The sequence below is a fragment of the Platalea leucorodia genome (assembly GCF_965183815.1).
Source record: "Platalea leucorodia genome assembly, chromosome: 3".
Lineage (NCBI taxonomy): Eukaryota > Metazoa > Chordata > Aves > Pelecaniformes > Threskiornithidae > Platalea > Platalea leucorodia.
Window position 1 is genome coordinate 117,873,092 of NC_138825.1, and position 19,248 is coordinate 117,892,339.

The 19,248-nt window shown below is 38.0% G+C and overlaps 1 protein-coding gene across 1 annotated transcript in view; it reads right to left on the minus strand.

Annotated features, from left to right (window-relative positions):
* Positions 1-19,248, minus strand: part of LDAH (lipid droplet associated hydrolase) — a gene marked incomplete at its 5' end in the record, with an annotated part of 122,002 nt that overhangs the window by 78,753 nt on the left and 24,001 nt on the right. The window contains one exon of the mRNA XM_082305435.1: positions 10,920-11,054. Coding sequence (XP_082161561.1) covers positions 10,920-11,054 — 135 coding nt within the window. The remainder of the gene's footprint in view (positions 1-10,919; positions 11,055-19,248) is intronic.

Below are 19,248 nucleotides of genomic sequence, written 5' to 3' on the forward strand. Positions count from 1 at the left end.
AATTCAGCCTTTAGAAAGATAAGAATATGTCTAGCTTAAAGAAAAAGAATAGTCCCGTGCAGTATCAAAAGGAGGAAAACAGTAAAACTCCTTCATCCAGCAAGCAGCAATGAGACCCCCTCATTCAACCTGAGCCCACAGTACCGTATCATTTTGTCCTTTATCGCACACACAGCCCTTACTTGGATCTTGCTGAGAGATTTAAGTAGATGCACAAGAGGCAAGAATAATTCATTAATGAAGCTGCTTATCTAAGAATGAGGCCATTTGTAGTTACTTCTTCCTGCATAGTCTGCCTTCAGTTTCCTGCGCTTCCCTGAAATGCCTACATTGCTCCTTAAAGAAAGGGAAACTCCTAAAACCAAACCAAACAGGAAGACTCTATGTTCCAAACCTGATTATTTTTAGAATCTGGAATTATGTTGTGCATTGCTGATGGTTCCTCAGTCTTATGACTGTAGATTACCGTGAATTAAAAATAAAACTGCCCTTAAACACTGGACTGATCCCATGAAGATCTGCACCATTTGTTGCAAGCTTTGTGGGCATCAAAATTAAATCTAAGGTTTATATCATAAAGTACAAATTATTATTAATAAATAAAACTATTGATCAGCTTTCTTCCTACAGCTAACCTATGCAGTGAATAAACTTTTTGATTCAACTACCAAAACAAACCCAGACCTGTTACACCTTCAGACAGAAGGGATTATTCTCTGCTCTGGGGACAGTCCATTTTCATGCTGGTAGCAAATGTAAATATATCTTTCAAACTGACTTGGATTAAAAGATTCCTAAGCATTCTCCCTAGGGAAAAAAACCTGAATGATCTCAATATTTAGTTTATTGAATTATTTTACTTTTTTGCTTTCCCTACAATAATACGGTAAACATTTAAATGAGTTACTCTGAAACATCACAGCACTGCTCATCTCAGTGAACTGTGACATGCCTTCTAAAGTCAAGACACCAAAAGATATAAATGTTACCTTTTCATAGGGTTCACATTCTTGAACACTTTTTTCCCCCCACTAACAGCCATCTGCATCTAATTAGAAGTGATGGTATCAGCTGGAGAACATACCTATGTCATGGGGTGAAAGGCGGAAAATGATCCATAAACAATCTCAAAACCTACATCCAAAGTTTCCTGGAATGCAGTAAAGACATTATACTCTCCAATGAATAAATGTCAATTTTTTTTTAAATGTCTTGTTTTCTGGATAAGGATCCAGAAGACTGTATCAGGTTTCAAACGTTGTTACTTTAAAACACATCTTTAAAAATAGAATTATATTAAACTTATTTGAAGATATGGATGAAAAATTCTGATTCTTTTAACAGGGGAATTAGTTGAATAAAATACTAGAGTGGATTAGAAAGCTATTCATGGATATTTTTTAATAATATGCCTACAGATATTATGTTGACAGACTCAGTGGAAACCCTTGAAAGAAGTAGAGAAAATAGAGAACCTATTTTTCATAAAGCTATAATAAAAGTAAAGACAAAGTCCTCTTCTTAGTAACACCAGCAATAATTGGCCACTACTGCATCAAAGTCTATGGAAAACAGAGCAATGCATTAAGTGGTACCAGAGTCAGTTAACAATGTTTAAGTGATCATTACAAATAAATACATGGCTGTTAAGGTATGATGCTATGAGCAGTTCAAATTGATGTCATTTTTGTTGGCCAGAAAAGAAAACAACAGAGCAACTTAGAAATACTTCACATATGGCAAAATTTTGTTTTCTTAGTTTTGACTTTGAATGGAACAAGATTTTTATACACATGCTTAAAATTAAGCAGAACTGATAAAGTCAATGCCAAATGCCAAGATTTCACTCAAAGGATCTATTTGCATAATTATGGGCTTGATTATGGGACCTCTATGAATAATTAACTGAACGTGGCTCAAAGGAAAGAAGTGTTACAGTAAACGGAGTATTGCAGCATCCCTAGGGCTGCTTACTTTTCACACATTTAGATATAAAATATTCCAGTGGGATCATAACATGAAACGATCATTTGTTTCCTTAAAACAGACACCTAGCACTAAAACCATACAGTAAAATGCAGATCTTACCAGGCAAAGACAAAAACCTCAGCATTTAAATGCCTCATAATAACTTTGACATGTGCACACACACTTCCTTCCTTAAGCTGCCTTTTCCAAAGATGAGGCAGGACTCAGGTTTCTGGGCAGCAGCAATTGCCGTATCAGGAGGGCAGCAGGACTGCACCGCACTGAGCTGATGGTTCCCGTCCCGTCCTGTGAAAACAACCAGCTCCTCTGTGCACACCCCGATGTGGGGTCCCTCGCTGTTGATGAATGCCATGTGAAGAGCTCACCGTGAGCTCAGTCAGTGCCGAGGCCAGCTTCGTAAACAGGAAGCTTCTCCTCTCCACAGATTAAAAAAATTGACACTTTGATAGGAAACTAGCTTAATTCTACCTGGATGGCATGCTTACAACTTGGTTCTTTTTAATGTATCTACAGGCTGATACCATTGGACTGGGAGACACCTTGCCATATAATTCTGCATTAAAATTAAGCAGTGCTATCTGTTCTGGGACGCAAACTACATAGTTCTCCGGGTCTATAATATTGAAACATAACTGACTAAACCTGTAAAGAAGTTATATTAAAGATAATCTATCTTTAAATGACTCTCAGATATTTTAATTTGTATGTCTAGGAAGCAGAAAATATTGTTGAAATACACATTAATTTGAATGTGTGTAATGTGAATTAAATGTCTGTATACATAGGCTTCAAGTATGCATGTGAGATGCCAGCTCAGCTGCATCTCTTCTGCTTTTCTCCCTTTACTCGTATAATACAAGATGTAAATGCCTTTTAAACACGGCTATCGCTGCGCACCTGAATGTGGCCAGATACCTACCATTACTACTGCTGTTTGGTATCTAACCGAACAGTGCTGAAGCTCAGATAAGGATTTGCTGGTCAAAAACCTTCTAAGCACTACAGACACTAATTCTGAGGTGGTTTTGTGCTGACCAAACAGATTGCCAGTAGCTCTGATTCACCTGATTCAGCAGTATAGGTATTCTCCAACATCAGCAATCATTAGAAACATCCGTACTACTTAAAATAAATGAGAGTCACAAGCTAGCTAAAATTACCAAATGCATGCTGACTCCCTGTGCCTTTGTGCAACTTCTCTCCTTTGGGGTTATACACAACAACAAGGACAAAGGCTGTTAGCTAAGGGCGAGTCCCTATTTTTAGGAACCCAGTTCTTGGAACACCTAACTTTCACGATCTCCTCCTCTCCTGTTTGCAGCAGCACAGACCACAATCCCACTCCCCACCACCACCACACATTCACGGTGGCACAACATCTCTAAGCCCACCGCAGCAAATGCTTACACAAAAAAAGTGTTATTGGAAAAGTATTCTTAGCTACCATTAATTCCGCTTAGCAAGTGGAAACCGGTAAGAGAGCCAACTCCATCTGATCAGCCAGCAATTCTTGGACCACAAGCAAGTGTCCTGGGAACCACCAGTGGCCCACAGACCACAGGCTGGGAATCACTGTCCTAAATAACTCACAACCCTCTTATTATAGCACACCATGCTCCTTGTCTTGCTCAGGCTACTATTTTAGGTTTTTTCCTGCCAGCACAGCATATCATGATGGCAGAAACTTCTGGCTTGTATCTGCTAATCATGGCCACACTTATATCTGTCATTTGGTGGACAACTATCTATCAATCAATGAGATGATTAACTTGCTGAAGTATGAATTCAGTTTTACCCAAATGATTTCCGTCATTTTTTTTTTGTAGATTTATATCACTTTAGCTAGAGGCAGAATCTCACTCATAGTCAATTCTGCAGTTTCATTAGAAGTCAGAGGGCTGGAAAAGCAAACTCCACTCAGATGAATTGTAACAGCAGCTAAGAAGCAATATAGCAAATAAATCCAAGCTGCACATGGCTTCCAAATTTTCCTGTAACACTAGAAAGTTTTTTTTTTTTTGATACAAAACTTCATTTCACTTCAAAAGTTCACACTGATAGTACATTAACATTTTGGGATCACATAATCAGTGTTTTCATAGACGATTTATTATCCCTCCACCACTTCTGTGCTTTTTCCCATATTGCTTTTTAAGGATATAATTCAGTTTCAAAATGGTCTGAAGGCCCAACTCTCCCTGCATAAAGAAACAGCAATGGAAACACTCTCTTGCTGGACTATAAATCAATCTCTACCTAGCTCTTTTTACATGGAAAATGAATGAAGGACAGTTTAACAGATTTTAAGGACACGCTACTATCTTCTACAGTCCATGGGACATAAAAGATCAAACTAGAATTTTATCTTGTAACTTGGCTATTAAGAATGTCAGTCAAACCTCCCTGTCATTCAGAAGCTACCGAATACTGATTCAGAAACAAAACAATCTGTTCTTGCTAAAACAATAACAAATATTTGTATTATGATGGATAGATCAATATTCATCTGTACAGTTTAGAAAGTTCTAGAGATTTATCTTTAATATAATTTATCATGTAACTAGATATTGTATCATTAAGACATGACTGATGACTAGCCATTTATTAGGTATATGATATTTTAATGCATCAACTGTGTCTCTTTAATCAATTAAGATATGAATCACACTATTTCATATTTCTATAGCACTTGGCATACATAGAGTATTACCAAAAATCAATAAATCATTTAATTCCGATTTCATTTTTCTTTACTTCTCAATCTTACTTCGCTACAAAGAAAAGTATCTTGGCGGTCCTGAGGAGAAACAAAACCAAACTTGCGGTCTTCTATTCTTATTTCTGAGACATTGTCTTTCTCATTTATTATCAAACCACAGCAGATGTCCACAGAATTAGACCATTCTAGGACATGGCTATGTATGTACACCTGCTGTCTATACAGCCTTTACTGGCAAAAGCCAAACAGGGTGCCAAAAAGGGGGGGTGAGTGATGTGTTAGAGGGACTGAGCGTCAAGGGTTTCCTATCTAATCTCCTGTTTTCCACAGCTTTTAAAGAAATTTTGGGCAAGGTTGAGTCTTTTAGTCCTTATTTTAAAGTGGGATATTCATAACACAGCACTTGAATTAGCAATGTGTGTAAAATTAGCAATGAATAATTTCAGTATTTGTTCACTGATATGTGTTAGTTTTAACTAGCAGTTCGTTTCCTATCAAAAGAAGTTGAAAGGCTGTTGAAAAGCTTCCAAGTGGCTACTGTTCATTGCCATCAGAGGAGCTACTCCTAAACATGGGTCTTCAGTCCTTCTGCAGCACTCAAGCATTTCTACTCAACTGGATTTTGTAATATAAAGTACAGAGCTTCAGTCTCCACAATTCATAATGTATTATAATGCCCATTCCCACAAGCTGAGCAGCTATACTGGCATTTTGACAGAATAATTTGAGTGTGAATAAATATGGAATATTTTTTATTTTAATTTTAGTTTTCAGTTTTACCCATCTATTTTTTTTAATCAAGAAATTCACAAAGTATTTAAGAGTAACATTGTTTAACGATTTAATTTCTTTAAAAAGCACCAAGTACTTTTTCATTCTTTCCTTAAACTGTTTTCTGTTCCTGTTTAAAGGAAATCGTATGTTTAAAAGAGACCAATCCAACACAATTTATTTTATTCTGAGTTCACTACCTATAAAATGAAACATTCAATGATGGCTATATACCATGAAAACATGACCTGCCTTTAGTCTTGCAACTAAGTCAAAAGAGCACCCACTTAGTCCCTAGGAAAATACTAGCTTACAGATACTAGTGTTCAGGCAGCAGCCGCTATTTTGACAGTGAGGGCACTGAGCTGTAGCGTACTTCTAACACATTCATAAAGGAAAGAATAACTTGCACTTTAAATAAACCCTCACAACTTCTAATAAGTTACTTGGTTTGACATAGGAGAATATCTTATCAGATCAGAAATCTCAAAAGAAGTGTAATGCAAATTCTTCAACGGAGTGACACATTAAAAGAAGCTCCAGAACTTAAAAAAAAATAAATCAACTGTGGGTATACCTGCCTATTATTTTTACTTTTAAGGAAAAATTTGCTATATCTTAATTATGATCTATTGGTATACATTTTTCCTTTCTTATGAACATGGGTAGAACAAAATGATGTGCAAATGCCTGCACCTTAAAAAGACTTAGGATACAATCATAATATATTTGGCATGGTAAACCATTGGAGTAAGTAAGTAGGCAGGGGTTTTGGTATTATAAAAGAACCTGTTCCTAGGTAGCATCTGTTCAAGAGGCACGAACATCTGAATCATTAGGAAAACTATGAGTCAAAGTCTCAATATCAGGCACTGAAATGAAAAAAAGCAACACTTTTAAGATTATATGAACATTTCTAAAGCATACACAGACTATGCCAGTTTTAAACAGAATGAGAGCTAGAAAACTACTCTCCTCTTTGTAATTTTGCCTACACCTAAGGATTGATGCTGGCCTGTTTTACAGTCACAGCAGTGTTCAAAACAACTGCTTTTTAAAAAGCTAAGGAGGAGGATAAAGAAGTTGAAATTGAGGCATAATTTTTTTATTTCATTCACTGAGTAGAAATAAGTTTCAAATCTTTTTGCACAGCGAATTGATTGCTAGGAGCAGAATTACAGCAACGAAATGTTCAATTAATGTTGTGTGTCTCTGTGGAGCATAGCTTGCAAGAGCTCTCTGAATAGAAGGATATCATGCAGAAGTTAAAATGAAGGGTGTAGCTTTGTTCGGTTTTCAAATCATTATGTGCCATGCTTCCAAAAAATTAGGAATTAGTCTGTGATTGATGGCTGCTGTTGGAAAACTTGCTTTAGTCTTTCTGAGACTTTCAAAATCTACTTAATCTAAATATAATCAGGCATATTATTCCAACACAGTTTGCTTCATTTTAAACCCTTTATTACTTTATAGGCAGCATTATTTGTATGTTAAGTGTACTGTTTAAATGCTTCCACACTCTAAATCAGTGGTCTGCAAAGTGGGGTGCATTCACATTGGGGTGCAGGACGAAAATATCAGAAATGCAGGAGTACATGTATATAAATTATTTTTTAAAAAAAGATATATTGGGGGTGAGTGCTCAAAAAAATTTTTACTGATAGAAATCTTTTACTGATAGGAGTGCATGATCCAAAAAGTTTGTAGACCGCTGTTCTAAATGCATCAGTATGAATTCTTCTTTCCTAATAGCTTGCCCCACTTCTTTTTTTCATTTTCGACTAGCTAGATTCCAATCTGAAAAACCTCAAGAACCAATGGTGTTGAAGATTCAAATGTTGCCTTTGTCAGTTTATGCCCTCATGCTTCTTATTGAGAAATACTGAACTTAGAGGATTTGCATGAGGCTATTTCAAATGAAGCACTACGAAATGCCCATCAGAAGCATGAAGGAATACATGGAATTTTTACAGTAACAGTTTGTGCCCAGTTCTTTGCCAAAATATCCCCTTCTTCTGGTTTTATGCAGCATATTAATAACTGACATGGTTGTCACAACCCTATATAGTGGTTTTTGATACAGGAACTTTGCCTGAGAAATCCAAGACCTAGAAGGCAACAAAGAGCTGCAGAGACCAGAATTATCTGTCCCTATGTATGTGTTTCTGTTGGTCTTTGGGGTTGTGGGGGCTTTTGCTATAATGCCACAAAATATCAATTAAGAACTCCCGTGGGATGCAGGAAAAGGAGCAGAACATGAGCAATGAGTCCATGACTCCCTATTCCTTTCAGTCAGTCACCTGGGAAATTGCAAAGATGCTCAATTTTTTCTGTAGTGGTTTTGATCACATCTTTACAGTCAATTCATGAAAATTACATTTTTGACAATAAATAAATAAAAGAAAGGGAATCAGCTTCTAATATCTAAAAGTTGCTTTTAATTTCTTTTGTGCCATAGGGATGCGGGAGAATTATCCCAAATCTCTTCACCCACTGCAGGCAACCCACATCATTGTCATAAAATGGCAAAATGTAAGGTCTTCTAGCCGCTTTGTGCCTTCCCTTGAGTCTGTATCAAATGAACCATACTTCTTTCATTACATTAAAAGCTACTGCAAAGCACAGTGTATTACCCATGGCAACTGTAGTAACATCATTATTTACAAGGTCACTAAACTTTTCAGGGTTTCCTTAGAAGACTAGCTTGAAAAAGGCTCCCTATGGAATATTCTGGAATACTGTCTAAATGTATACTAATGACAGGACGTGAGTTTCCTGCTCCTGTGCTCCTAATAAAATAAATATGAAAACAATCTCATAAATGTCTTTTCATTATTTTTTAAACTATCCATCAGTGGCTTTCTATGCTTTCCTTAGCTCCATGGTGCTACAGTTAAGTGCACCAGTAAGTACAGATCCTAGCACATGATACTGAAAACACACAAAACACCTTATTGGGTCAGGCAAGTGAGTCCCCCAAGCTCAGCAGTGGCAAGAGTAGATGCTATTCACTGAGAGAAACCAAGCCTGGCCACTTTCTGCATCCCTCCCCCTTGCAGTGAATCTCTCAGGCTCACAGCCCTGCCACAAGATCGCACTGGGACCAGGAGCAGCACAGGGAAGTGCGGAGAAGGTCCGTGTCCAAAGCAAGGACCTCAGTGTCCAAAGCAAAGACCTCAGCGCACCTGCACAACAAAGAACCTGTCTCTAAGCCACTCTTTATGGACCAGTTGTCCATGAGGTTGTTTTATCACTTTAAGTCTGCTAATATAACTTGCCCACAGTGCTTTGGCTGCTAGTTCCCTACATTTTTTCCCTGTCGCATAAAGAAATACTTTATCTGTTTTAAACCTGCTACTACTATTAAGTGACCATTAGCTCCAATACCGAATCTGGTGTATTTTATTTTGCATTTACTTTATTTACTGTCAAGACTTTGGAAACCTCAGTCACGCTCCTGAGCAGCATTTTGCTCCCCAAACCAAAGAGCCATTTAATCCTCGTAACAAGGAAGCTGCTTCCTCCCTCTTGTTTTAGTTCCCTTTCTCCATACACCCACCAACTTCACTCTTGAAATGTCGTCCTTGAGATGCCCACCAGAACTGCACTCTAGTATTCAAGATGTGGTTACATGGTTATATACAGTAATAAAACAATGCCTCCCGCGTTGTCTGTAACATAGGTTATGTCCAACGTTTTGTTGACTTAAATTGTGTCTGCCGCTGTGCAATGAGAGATGATATTGCAGAACTGTCAGTGATGACGCCAGTATCTTCCCTGAGCTTTACAAATTAATTCCAAGTTCAGGATCGCCCACACACAGTTAAAGGAGATCTTTTTTGTCAGATGCATTAACTCATATTTATGCACCCTGACACTCATCTACCATCTTTTTGCTCACTAATTACATTTTATAAGATCCTTCTCTAGTTCCCTGATATCTAACATCTTCCCAGTAATTAGATACTATGAAGTACCATCCACAAACTGAGAAATTTCACTGCTTCCCCTCATTCTGCAGGTCATGGGTGAATATATTGAAACTTGACACAGCACCCATCCTTATGGTACTTCACTTCTGATCTGTCCATCCTAACAAGCTACCACGTCCTTGAAAACCTCCTCTCTCACAGGAGCATTGTCAGTGCAAAAGGACACTGTGAAGTCAGCTGGAGGTTTCGTTTCAACTTAGACATCAGCTCCCTTTTTCCTACTGGATGCTCTCCTTCCTCCAGATTTACGCTCTCCTTAGCAGCACAGGGGCTGTCACAGTGGAAGTGGGACAGTTGTACAACATCCCTGCTGGCCCCATCTAAAAACCTCTCCATTCCAACTAGCTCAACAACCTCAAGCCACCAAACACATCTCTCACCATCAAAGGCTCTTTTCACTAACTACATGCTTACAGACGTTATCCCAGGGCAGGTTATGAGACCTACAAATGTTCTCTGTAATAAACTTGGCTCCAGCCAGTTGCCAGACTTCTACCTGTATCCCATGGTTAACACTGCACCGGAAATTATAAATCTAGGGATTTCTCACCTATCGGGAGAAAGCGCTAGCAGTTTGGTAGTTTGACACTTGAACACTGGTAAGAATTTTACCAAAGAAATACAGGTTTCACGTTTCAGTTTCAAACTTGAGATTAAGTAAACCAATAAAAAGGCTGAAAAGCTCAGGTGCAAAAGTTAGTGAGGGAAAATTATGCTAAACAGCTAAAGCAGTTTTCCTCAAAATTTTCAGGTTGCTTCACATTGCTGAACCTTTTGGTCCTAAAGAATCATACTGATTTACTGCTACATCACTGCAGCTTGACCAAGTCCAGAGGCCTTCTGACACTAAGCAGCTTTTAGGACAGGATTCGCTATTGGCTCCTCCCATCTTACAACGCTGGACATTAACGATATCCTCTTAGGGTTGGGTACCATGTCTCGCTGGCGATTTGCGCGTCAAAAGGCTTTTAACAGATAAACAAGCAACCTCTACTCTGCAAACCCTCCATACCCCAGTCTCAGAAAGATTTACTTGCTCCTGGAAATTTGCTATTTTAGTACAACTGTTTTTGAATTCAGAGATAATTAAGTCTCTCCTCAAGTACTCAATCTCTGAATTGGACATTTCATTAAAAAATGTACTTTTCTAATCTACTCTTCTCAACATCAATGCATTCTAGACCTTCTTCTTTATAACTTGTCTCTAAAGACTGAAATTAGCAAACTCTCTTATTCTCTTAATAGCACTTATTTGACTGGCAAATCTAATTTACATAAAAATACTCTTTTCCTCTGTAACTTGTCTTATACAACTGTTCTGTGGAAATATAACGGAGGCATTTAAAAACCATGTCATGATGTTTTTAATAGGCACAAGTTCTGCTAGTGAGATCGGGGGGGGGGGGGGGGTGTACAAATATTTGTATGCACAAGTTATAGTACTGTACCTTCTATCATTTCCATACCACTAGGAGGCTTACAATGTCCGGCGTGGCTCACAACCCAAACGGGATACTGCTGATTTAGTCCGCAATATAAGGCCTGTATAAAGGTCCTGTAATAACCTGCCAGTCCAGGGTTACCTGCCAAAAAACAAAACATACAAGCACAGTCAATACTGACCTTCCAACAGCAAGCAATCTGCTTCAAAGCAAAATAAACAGCATTATACAGCAATTTTTTAATTTATTTTCTCTAGTACATTTCCAATTTTTATCTTCCCAACTTCAGGGGCTCTGCTATTGAACTGGTTTAATTCCATTGATCAATGGCACCCATGAGAAGCATTTTACAGAATTACTTTGAAATCGCAGAACCTAAAATTGAAGCTCAACACAAGAGAAAAATCTCCTTTTCCATCAGAGGTTAACCAGCATGCTTAGCTATCCCATCAAGTCACAGATACATGAAAACTGGGCAAAGAAACCCCCAGGTCTTATAAAAATATCAGTAAGACTACAGCATGTATCAGTTGATCCAGATGTCTGTCCTCCAGAATATCTCAATGTTACAACTTCAAAATAAGTATGTGGTATCCTGACAATACAAAGGTCTGTACTGACCCTAGAAGAGAGGATATTTTTATTTTGAACTCATTGGACCAAATTAATTTTTTCTGCTTGCAACTTCATATTCTCTCTGTCCTCTTCCACGTCTCTTGAGAAGCTCTTTCCTTTTCAACCCTTGTGCTCTAGAACCACGGCAGTATCTGTCCTCCCTTCTGCATCCCATCAGCTTGACGCAGAACTTCTCAGAAGAGGCTGGTGCCTGGACAAATCTGGCTTGCCCTGAGAGAGCAGACCACCTTGCCCTAAATCTGTTGTTTAACAGGGACGATATCGACAGTCAGGTACCATTGCTGAAGTGGAAACTGAAATACTGTCCCAAAGATAAAAACATATATCTGGTAGGGATTTCAGGATTTCCAAACAAAACTGATCTCTATTCCTCCTTTTTTTCCTCTCTCTTTTGGATATCAGTAGTGACAGTGTCAAGGGACTTAAGTCAGAGAATAAATCCATATGAAGACAAAGCAGATTTTGTTTCCTGATTCCCATAGGATGTATAAAAATTCCACACAGACATAAAAACATATAATTTCTCTCTATTTATTTATTAATTTTCCAGGGTAGTTCCACTGATTTCTTATTATCATTTAGACACCAGGAAAGCCCACCGTCTTGGTTAGGATTGCTCAGCTACATGTCTTTCACTCACATATTAGGCAATTCTTTGTTTGGATATCACCAACAGCAGAAGGCAGCAAGAGCAGCACCGTGTAACAAGGCATTCACTTTTTAAGACAACGACATGTATTACTGAAAGGGTATAAGAGGAAAAAAAAAACAAAACAACTCACTAAAATTGTGTAAACTCCTTTGTAATAACAGAGGCTGAGCCATATAAGTATTGATAGTGACAGAGAAGAAGAATCAGAGCTGTAATCAAATTACTACTTGTAGAAATGGTGTGTGGAGGTAAAAACTAGGTTTATTCCACTTCTTCCCTTTCTATAGTGGGCATTTTCATTTTGTCTTCTTTTACTTCAACCCTTTTGCTCTTCAGGTAACCCACAGTAAGCTCATTGCTCTCGCAAGAGGCATTCCCTCGGTCCAGGGCTTCCAGAAGGCAGCCTACTCGCCGCAGAGCAGCGGTGCACCAGCCACCCACAGCCACCTCCAGCACAGACACCTGCCTAGGAGCTGATGCCATTGCTCACCAGGGATGATAGGTGGGCAGAGCAGGGAAGCCTTCCACTCCAGGTAATACATCACACACGCTTCATCCCTCACTTACATGCAAAAAGTGTCTCTGATGGTGTTTTTCAACCTTAATAAAATTACTGATCTTAACATTATTTTTACTGGAGTACATGGATTTGGGAAAAAAACAAAACCCCAAAACCACAGTATTAGTTATTATATGCTCTAAGCGTCTCTTTGTAAGCTTAACATTAAAGGAGAATTAAAAAAAAAATGTTTTTAGTATATATAAATTCCAGAATGCATGATCAAATTTTTGCAAACTGATCAAGGGTCACACGTCTGTACAACTGCACATTTTCATATGTCAAAAAAATATAATATAGAGGGCCCCAGAGACAATAAAATCAAATCTAGATATCATCTGTCAAGCTCCTTGGATTGATGTTACATAGAGGAAACTTGTCTTTCAGCAAGGTTGAAGATGAAAGTAGCAGCAATCCAAAATAAAGTGTGTCTTTTGTGGTACGAAAGATCATGATGTTTTGGCACTACACTTAGACCTGGAATATAATGCAATTAGGTATTTTGAGATCAAGGAATCACAAAATTAATCGCAAAACCAGCCTCTTTCCTTTACATTTTTCTCTCCTTTAATAATGTAAACCAAGGAAAGGGGGAGAAATGGCAACAGCTGTCTTAGACATTTCGGTGCTCTTTCCCATCATCAGCCAGGTGAACCTAACATGTAAATATTCTCAGGATTCAGTCATCAGCTGAAGAGCAGTGAAGTAAGAACTGCTTATGAACAGTGAAGCTTTGCATCAAATACTGTCCAAAGCTCAAGGCACTCTTAATACTTTTTTGAGGGAAAGGGGATTTTTATCCTGTGATAAATGTGATGTGTATTTTAGGCAGGTAAAAGAGAAGATCCGTAAATGCAAAAGAAAGCCCCTTTCCCCACTCTTCATAAGCATTTGCTCATGATAAAAGACATTCTGAGGGGTCAGTTGTTAGAACTGCTACTGATGCTTTAAAACGCCTTGGAGGGGTATGAATGAGAACCGCTGGCACAAATGGGAAGGAAAATCAACAAGATTTTAACAGCAAAGATTTCTATAAAGAAATCACCACGTGTAAAGCAGCTATAAGTTTACTCTTTATTGAACTTTCAATTTCAATGGAGTTATTCCAGATTTGCACTGACTTAAGTAAATGCAGGTTAATAGTCCCTGCTCTTGAAAGCCTGCATCTGCAGTATTTATAAGTGGAGAATGTTTATCTCCTAATATAGCTCAAACTCACATCTCTGCAACTTCAGTCATTTTATATGTTTTTACTTTAGCTGCTACCTGTCAAAATGCTTCAAGGGGAGCAAACAAAAAACCTGAACCAATAAAGATTTTTTTCATTCTACAGAGTCACAGTAAGAGCTAATGGAAATAAATGGGGCTTAATATGCACAGCAGTCTGTGATCAACCATATTTTGGGCTCATCTACTGCAGCTGAAATATCGTTCAATTAAACTATTTTATTTTCTAGAAAAAGAACTACCAGGTTCATCACAAAGGCACCCAGGCAATGTAGTGCTCACTTGTGCATTTTAAGGATTTCCCAGTACATCAAACCAAAACTGCCTATGTTCTTTCACTCAGCAACTAAGTGTCAAAAAAATGGGAACCATAAGTAAATGCAGTGTTAACCTCCATGATTTGAAGGTTACTCCAGCATTTGAATACCACATCAACCCTCAGACACCTCAGGGCACCTGAATCATTCATGCATGCCAGCACATCTCAAGTTGCAGTCATCTGAACCAAGAAGCACATCTCAAGCAGTTACTCTCAAGCGTGCTTAATTTTCAACAGTGTTTATGTTGTTTCAGAAGTCTTTTAAACAACAGCTGTAAATGGTGACCATAACAGAAAAAGACACAAAACTACAATACACTGCATATTAGCTTAATTTACAGAAGATTTCTAAGCATTTCACGGAAAGAGTATGCCAAAGGGACGGCTTGCACAGTGAATTAGAACACAGTGGGGACACTTTATTTGGTGTACTCATAAGTTTCAACAACCAAAGGACTCCTGCCACCTTTCCTGTTCTTCTCCATAATACATGGCATTTCATCCAGCTATTCTACATTAAGCCTAAAGTCTTTCTATTTTTAATTTGAAGACGGGAATCCACTTCTTCCTTTTCCGATCTGTTCCACCCACAGCTAAAGCAAAATGGTACAGAATGACTGAATGTGCAGAGGTGTAACTTTGAGCTATATTAAGAGGTAAATATTCTCCACTTATATATACTGCAGATATAGGCTTTCAAGATCTGGAACTACTACTCTTTAATCATTCACATAGTTAAAAACATGAAAATTGCTTATAAACATGCATTTGCCTGCCTTTCACTTTCAAAAACTTTCTCCTTAATGCTTTTTCCATCGAATCAAGATTTTAAATACCAATCACTTCCTTCTTATGAAGACAACTAGCAGAGGAGACAGAACAATTTGTACAAACTAAATATCTGTCCCAGGATTTCACTGATAAAGAATAACTTTTATCCTGATTTCATATGATTTCCTATACAAAGTGTCAAAAAGTCAAACTTGGCCTGTCTTAAAATGAAATACATATTAATATCTGAGATGTTGCACTTCAGCTATTCAGACTCGGGAAGTTTAAACTTATATACAGTATGCCATCCGTGCAATTCCATCGGGTTAATTCTGAGTGCAAAACAACAAGCATATAATGATTATTTAAAAAGCCACAGATGATAGCTACCTCCCACAAGCAATAACAGCTTTTGTGGCTTACAAATTGTCGAGCACTTTGAATTCTTCTGCAACAGAAAATATTAATGCAAAATGTAAACTATCATTAAGAGAGCACCAGCATTAGATAACCCTGTGGAAAAATAATTTTCAGATTTACTGAGGAATGTACAATGTAAACCACAACAGCGAAGTGTTTCAGATTAGAAACGAAGATACACACCAAAACATATAGGAAAAGCCTTGTTTCCAGAAAGGAGTAGGTCAAAAATATATCCAGCTTACTCGAATGAAATTGAGACTAAAACACAAAATGAAAATAATTCTTAGCAGTTCTAGAAGGCATTTATTTAAGCAGTCTATAGTCAATGCCAAGAGTGGTGGGGAGTGAAGGAGAGGAAATGTATGGGTAGCTAAACCATCTCAAACCGTGACGAGGTTTCTTGCACCTTGTTTTGAAACAAGCTTTTGGGTTCTGTGCACTGTCCTGTGAGACGCTCCCCAGCGTTTTCAGGCATGTCCCCAGAAGTCTGACCATCTGCTGGCATTCAGCTGTGGTGCTTCATATGCTTTTCCAGCAGTTACTTTCTGTCTGCTCTGGGACCTCAGCAGGACCATAAAGAATAAAGGCAGCTACATGAATAGAAGGGAAACACACAGCCAACAGAGGGTTTACAGAGAACTTTGAGGAACTGGAAAATATGCCAGCAATTACCAGAAGTTTAATTTTAGAAATAATTCACAGTTTCAGAATTAAGTATGTATGCCACAGTATTTACATGATAATCTCCTGCAACAAAACCAAATGCAGACTTTTTTTTAAATGAGCAGCCATAAATCAAATTTGAAATCCAGGGGCGCACAGCAGGACCACACAAAAATCATTTTTGTGGCAATGATTCTCACTGCCTCTTCGCAGAGCTGCCAAAGCTCCCAGCTCCAGCTCGAAGAGCCTAAATGACAAGTTCCTCGCTCAGGGAAACTTAATCTGCCTTTGGCGTCTGACCAGCCACCATGGAAGAAGATGCAACTCCCCTATGTTGATGAACGGAAAGCAGCCCACGCAGATGTCAGAAGGATTTAAATGGAGCATGTAAAAAACACAATGATGTTCTCACACTTGGGAGAAAACTGCAGAAACTGACACCGCGGCTGATGATCAGGCCTTAAAAGGAAACACAGAGGTTCCTCTGACATGCAGGGTCAAGGGATTTCAAATAAAACATGTCACATAACGTTTGAATGATCATCATAAAGTCACGACAATTAAGCTTTCACCTGTTTGCACATTTGGGGACTGGCATTCTTTGTGCTGTATTCCGTTTATAGTCCATACACTAGGGGAGCAGCATCAGCCAAAGAGCAAACAATTACAAGGACGTTATGCCGAAACACATGTGAAAAGTCTGTTTGATCCTCCTTAACTCTGGAATCATGCATTTGGCTGGAAAGCACCTTAATATATTTGCTTGGGTTGTGAAAATAGGGAATCTCAGAAGGATTCAGCCAGGTGCCTGTAACAGAGCTTATTAGAGAGGTTTTTCAAGAACATTTCACATTTTTTCCCTATATATAGATATATATATACACACAGTTTTTAGCTTGATACAGCTATAAAACTTTCACATAGGATTTTATAACATACATTCTTTATACACATTCTGCAGAGCAAATAAGCTCGCCTGCTGTTCTCTAACACTGTTCCACCTTTAGGACAAATGTGGGTTCATTTACCTCTAAAGAAATCCCACGAACAGCCCAATACACCTGAATTAACCCAACACAGCTGCTTTTGCCCAAGTAACAATTGTGCCTGAAGCCTGTGAATAAAAATTTCCAGCTACAAATTGTGACAGGACAGCACATGCCTCTCTTCTCATATGAATGATTAACAGCATCTCTCCAGCCACATAAGATACAAAGTCTGAAATCTTGATTTTGCCCACTGCAAACCTGCTGGACTTTGTGATTACGTGATACTGCAAGGGTTATAAAATCCACAGATGTATTTCAATAGTTACCTCTAATGTCTCAACCAGGTAAGATAGGTACATAACTACAAAAAAGCCTTGATTTTATTATTTTTTTAATACACCTGTAAACTAACGGTTCTTGGAACGGAGTTAAGATTGAGATATAAAACTGAAAAAATAGAGTTCATAATGGAATAGTGAATTTTTCACTACATTTTTTTAAAGGTAGAAACCAGGATTTTCTAGCACTTACAATTAAATAATTTTTGTTCTGTTTCCTCCACAGCAAATGAAAAATTAACACATCTAATTGGGTCTCCTGGTACACACCTACACATAGAGAGTCTCTTAAGCATCTACTTATGCAGATGAAGACAGATTTAACTACTTTTAACATCCCAGATGTAGTTGGTGTCTCTGGTCTGATACAACCGATGCTGGCAGAGAGGCTGCAGTGAGCTCTGCATTGGGTCAAGAATTCCCAGCGGGAATTTTTCAGTCGGCTTCAGGGGCTGAAGCAGAATTGGACCAGCAGAAAACAAACCTCCTTCTGAAAGAACAGGGGAGAACAAAGGAAGTGTGCAGAAGAGGAACATGAGACTCGGTGTCAAATGGGTTCACAAAAACGCCTGTGAAACACATCTGAATAACAACAACCCTGATGAGACAACATCAGCAGGAAAAAGACAAAGACAAGAAAAATAAACCATTAAAAACCAAGATAACCACAAATTATTTGTTTTGTGCAGATAAACAGCTCTGCAGATTTGGTCACTTTTGAATAATATACAAGGAGGAAGCAAACAATACATTCAAAAGGCACCAGAAAGCACATTTTCAAATCTGTATCACAGATTTCTCTATGCTGTACCATTGGTCAAGAGTTACGAAAAAGCACAGGTTTGAGGGATTTGAGGTATTAGGTTTTTGGGTTTGTTTTTGGTCTTTAAGATAGTTTTTAGAATAAAATGACAGATGGGAAAAAAAGAGCAACTTGGAACATGAAGACAGCTAATTTCAGAAAAAAAGACTGAAAATGTGTTTCTCCAATTTTTGTGTATCAAGACTGTCAAGGGAATGTAATATTTGACACGAACGGTCTAAGGTGATTTTGCAAACGGATTTTGCATTTGCATTTGTTATAAGTCTTCAAAAATGCAACATTAAAGAATAAACTGTTCTGCATATGGATAAACCAAGATTTACCAATCCACAACTTTAGGAAAAAATTCTTTTCATTGACACCACTGTATCTCTAACTGAGGAAAAAGGCCTTGTGGTTAGGCTATTGGTACTGGTCCTGAGTAGAAGCTTCATGAAGACTTCAACTCAAACACTTCGTTCAGGAAAACACTTTCCTCATTCATAAACACAAGTCACTTCACAAGCGCAAATGTTTAGTCATTTAAGACCTGCTGTGAAGAGCTTCTGCCTCTTAAGAGAAGACTGCAATAACAGATATAAAAGATCTAAAACTTAAAGGTGGAAGGCAGTATGTCAGTATGTATTACTACATATTTGTTTATTCTTATGGGAGTTTCTAAATCCATCAAGAATAACTGAGGATTGTTTTCAAAAATGGGAATAAGGACAATGATCAAAATCTTCCATCATACCTGTAAGAGGAAAACAAGAGCAAGAGCTATGACTTACTGATTTTTTGGTTTTACTGTTTTCCATAGATATTGAACATAATGAGTCAAATTTATTTCTAATATAGCGTCAATGATCCATAGAGGTTACTGTCAGGACAGAAACAAGGCCATGTGTTCAGTAGAATCTGAAAGGAGATATTTATTTTTTACTATTTTTGGAGGT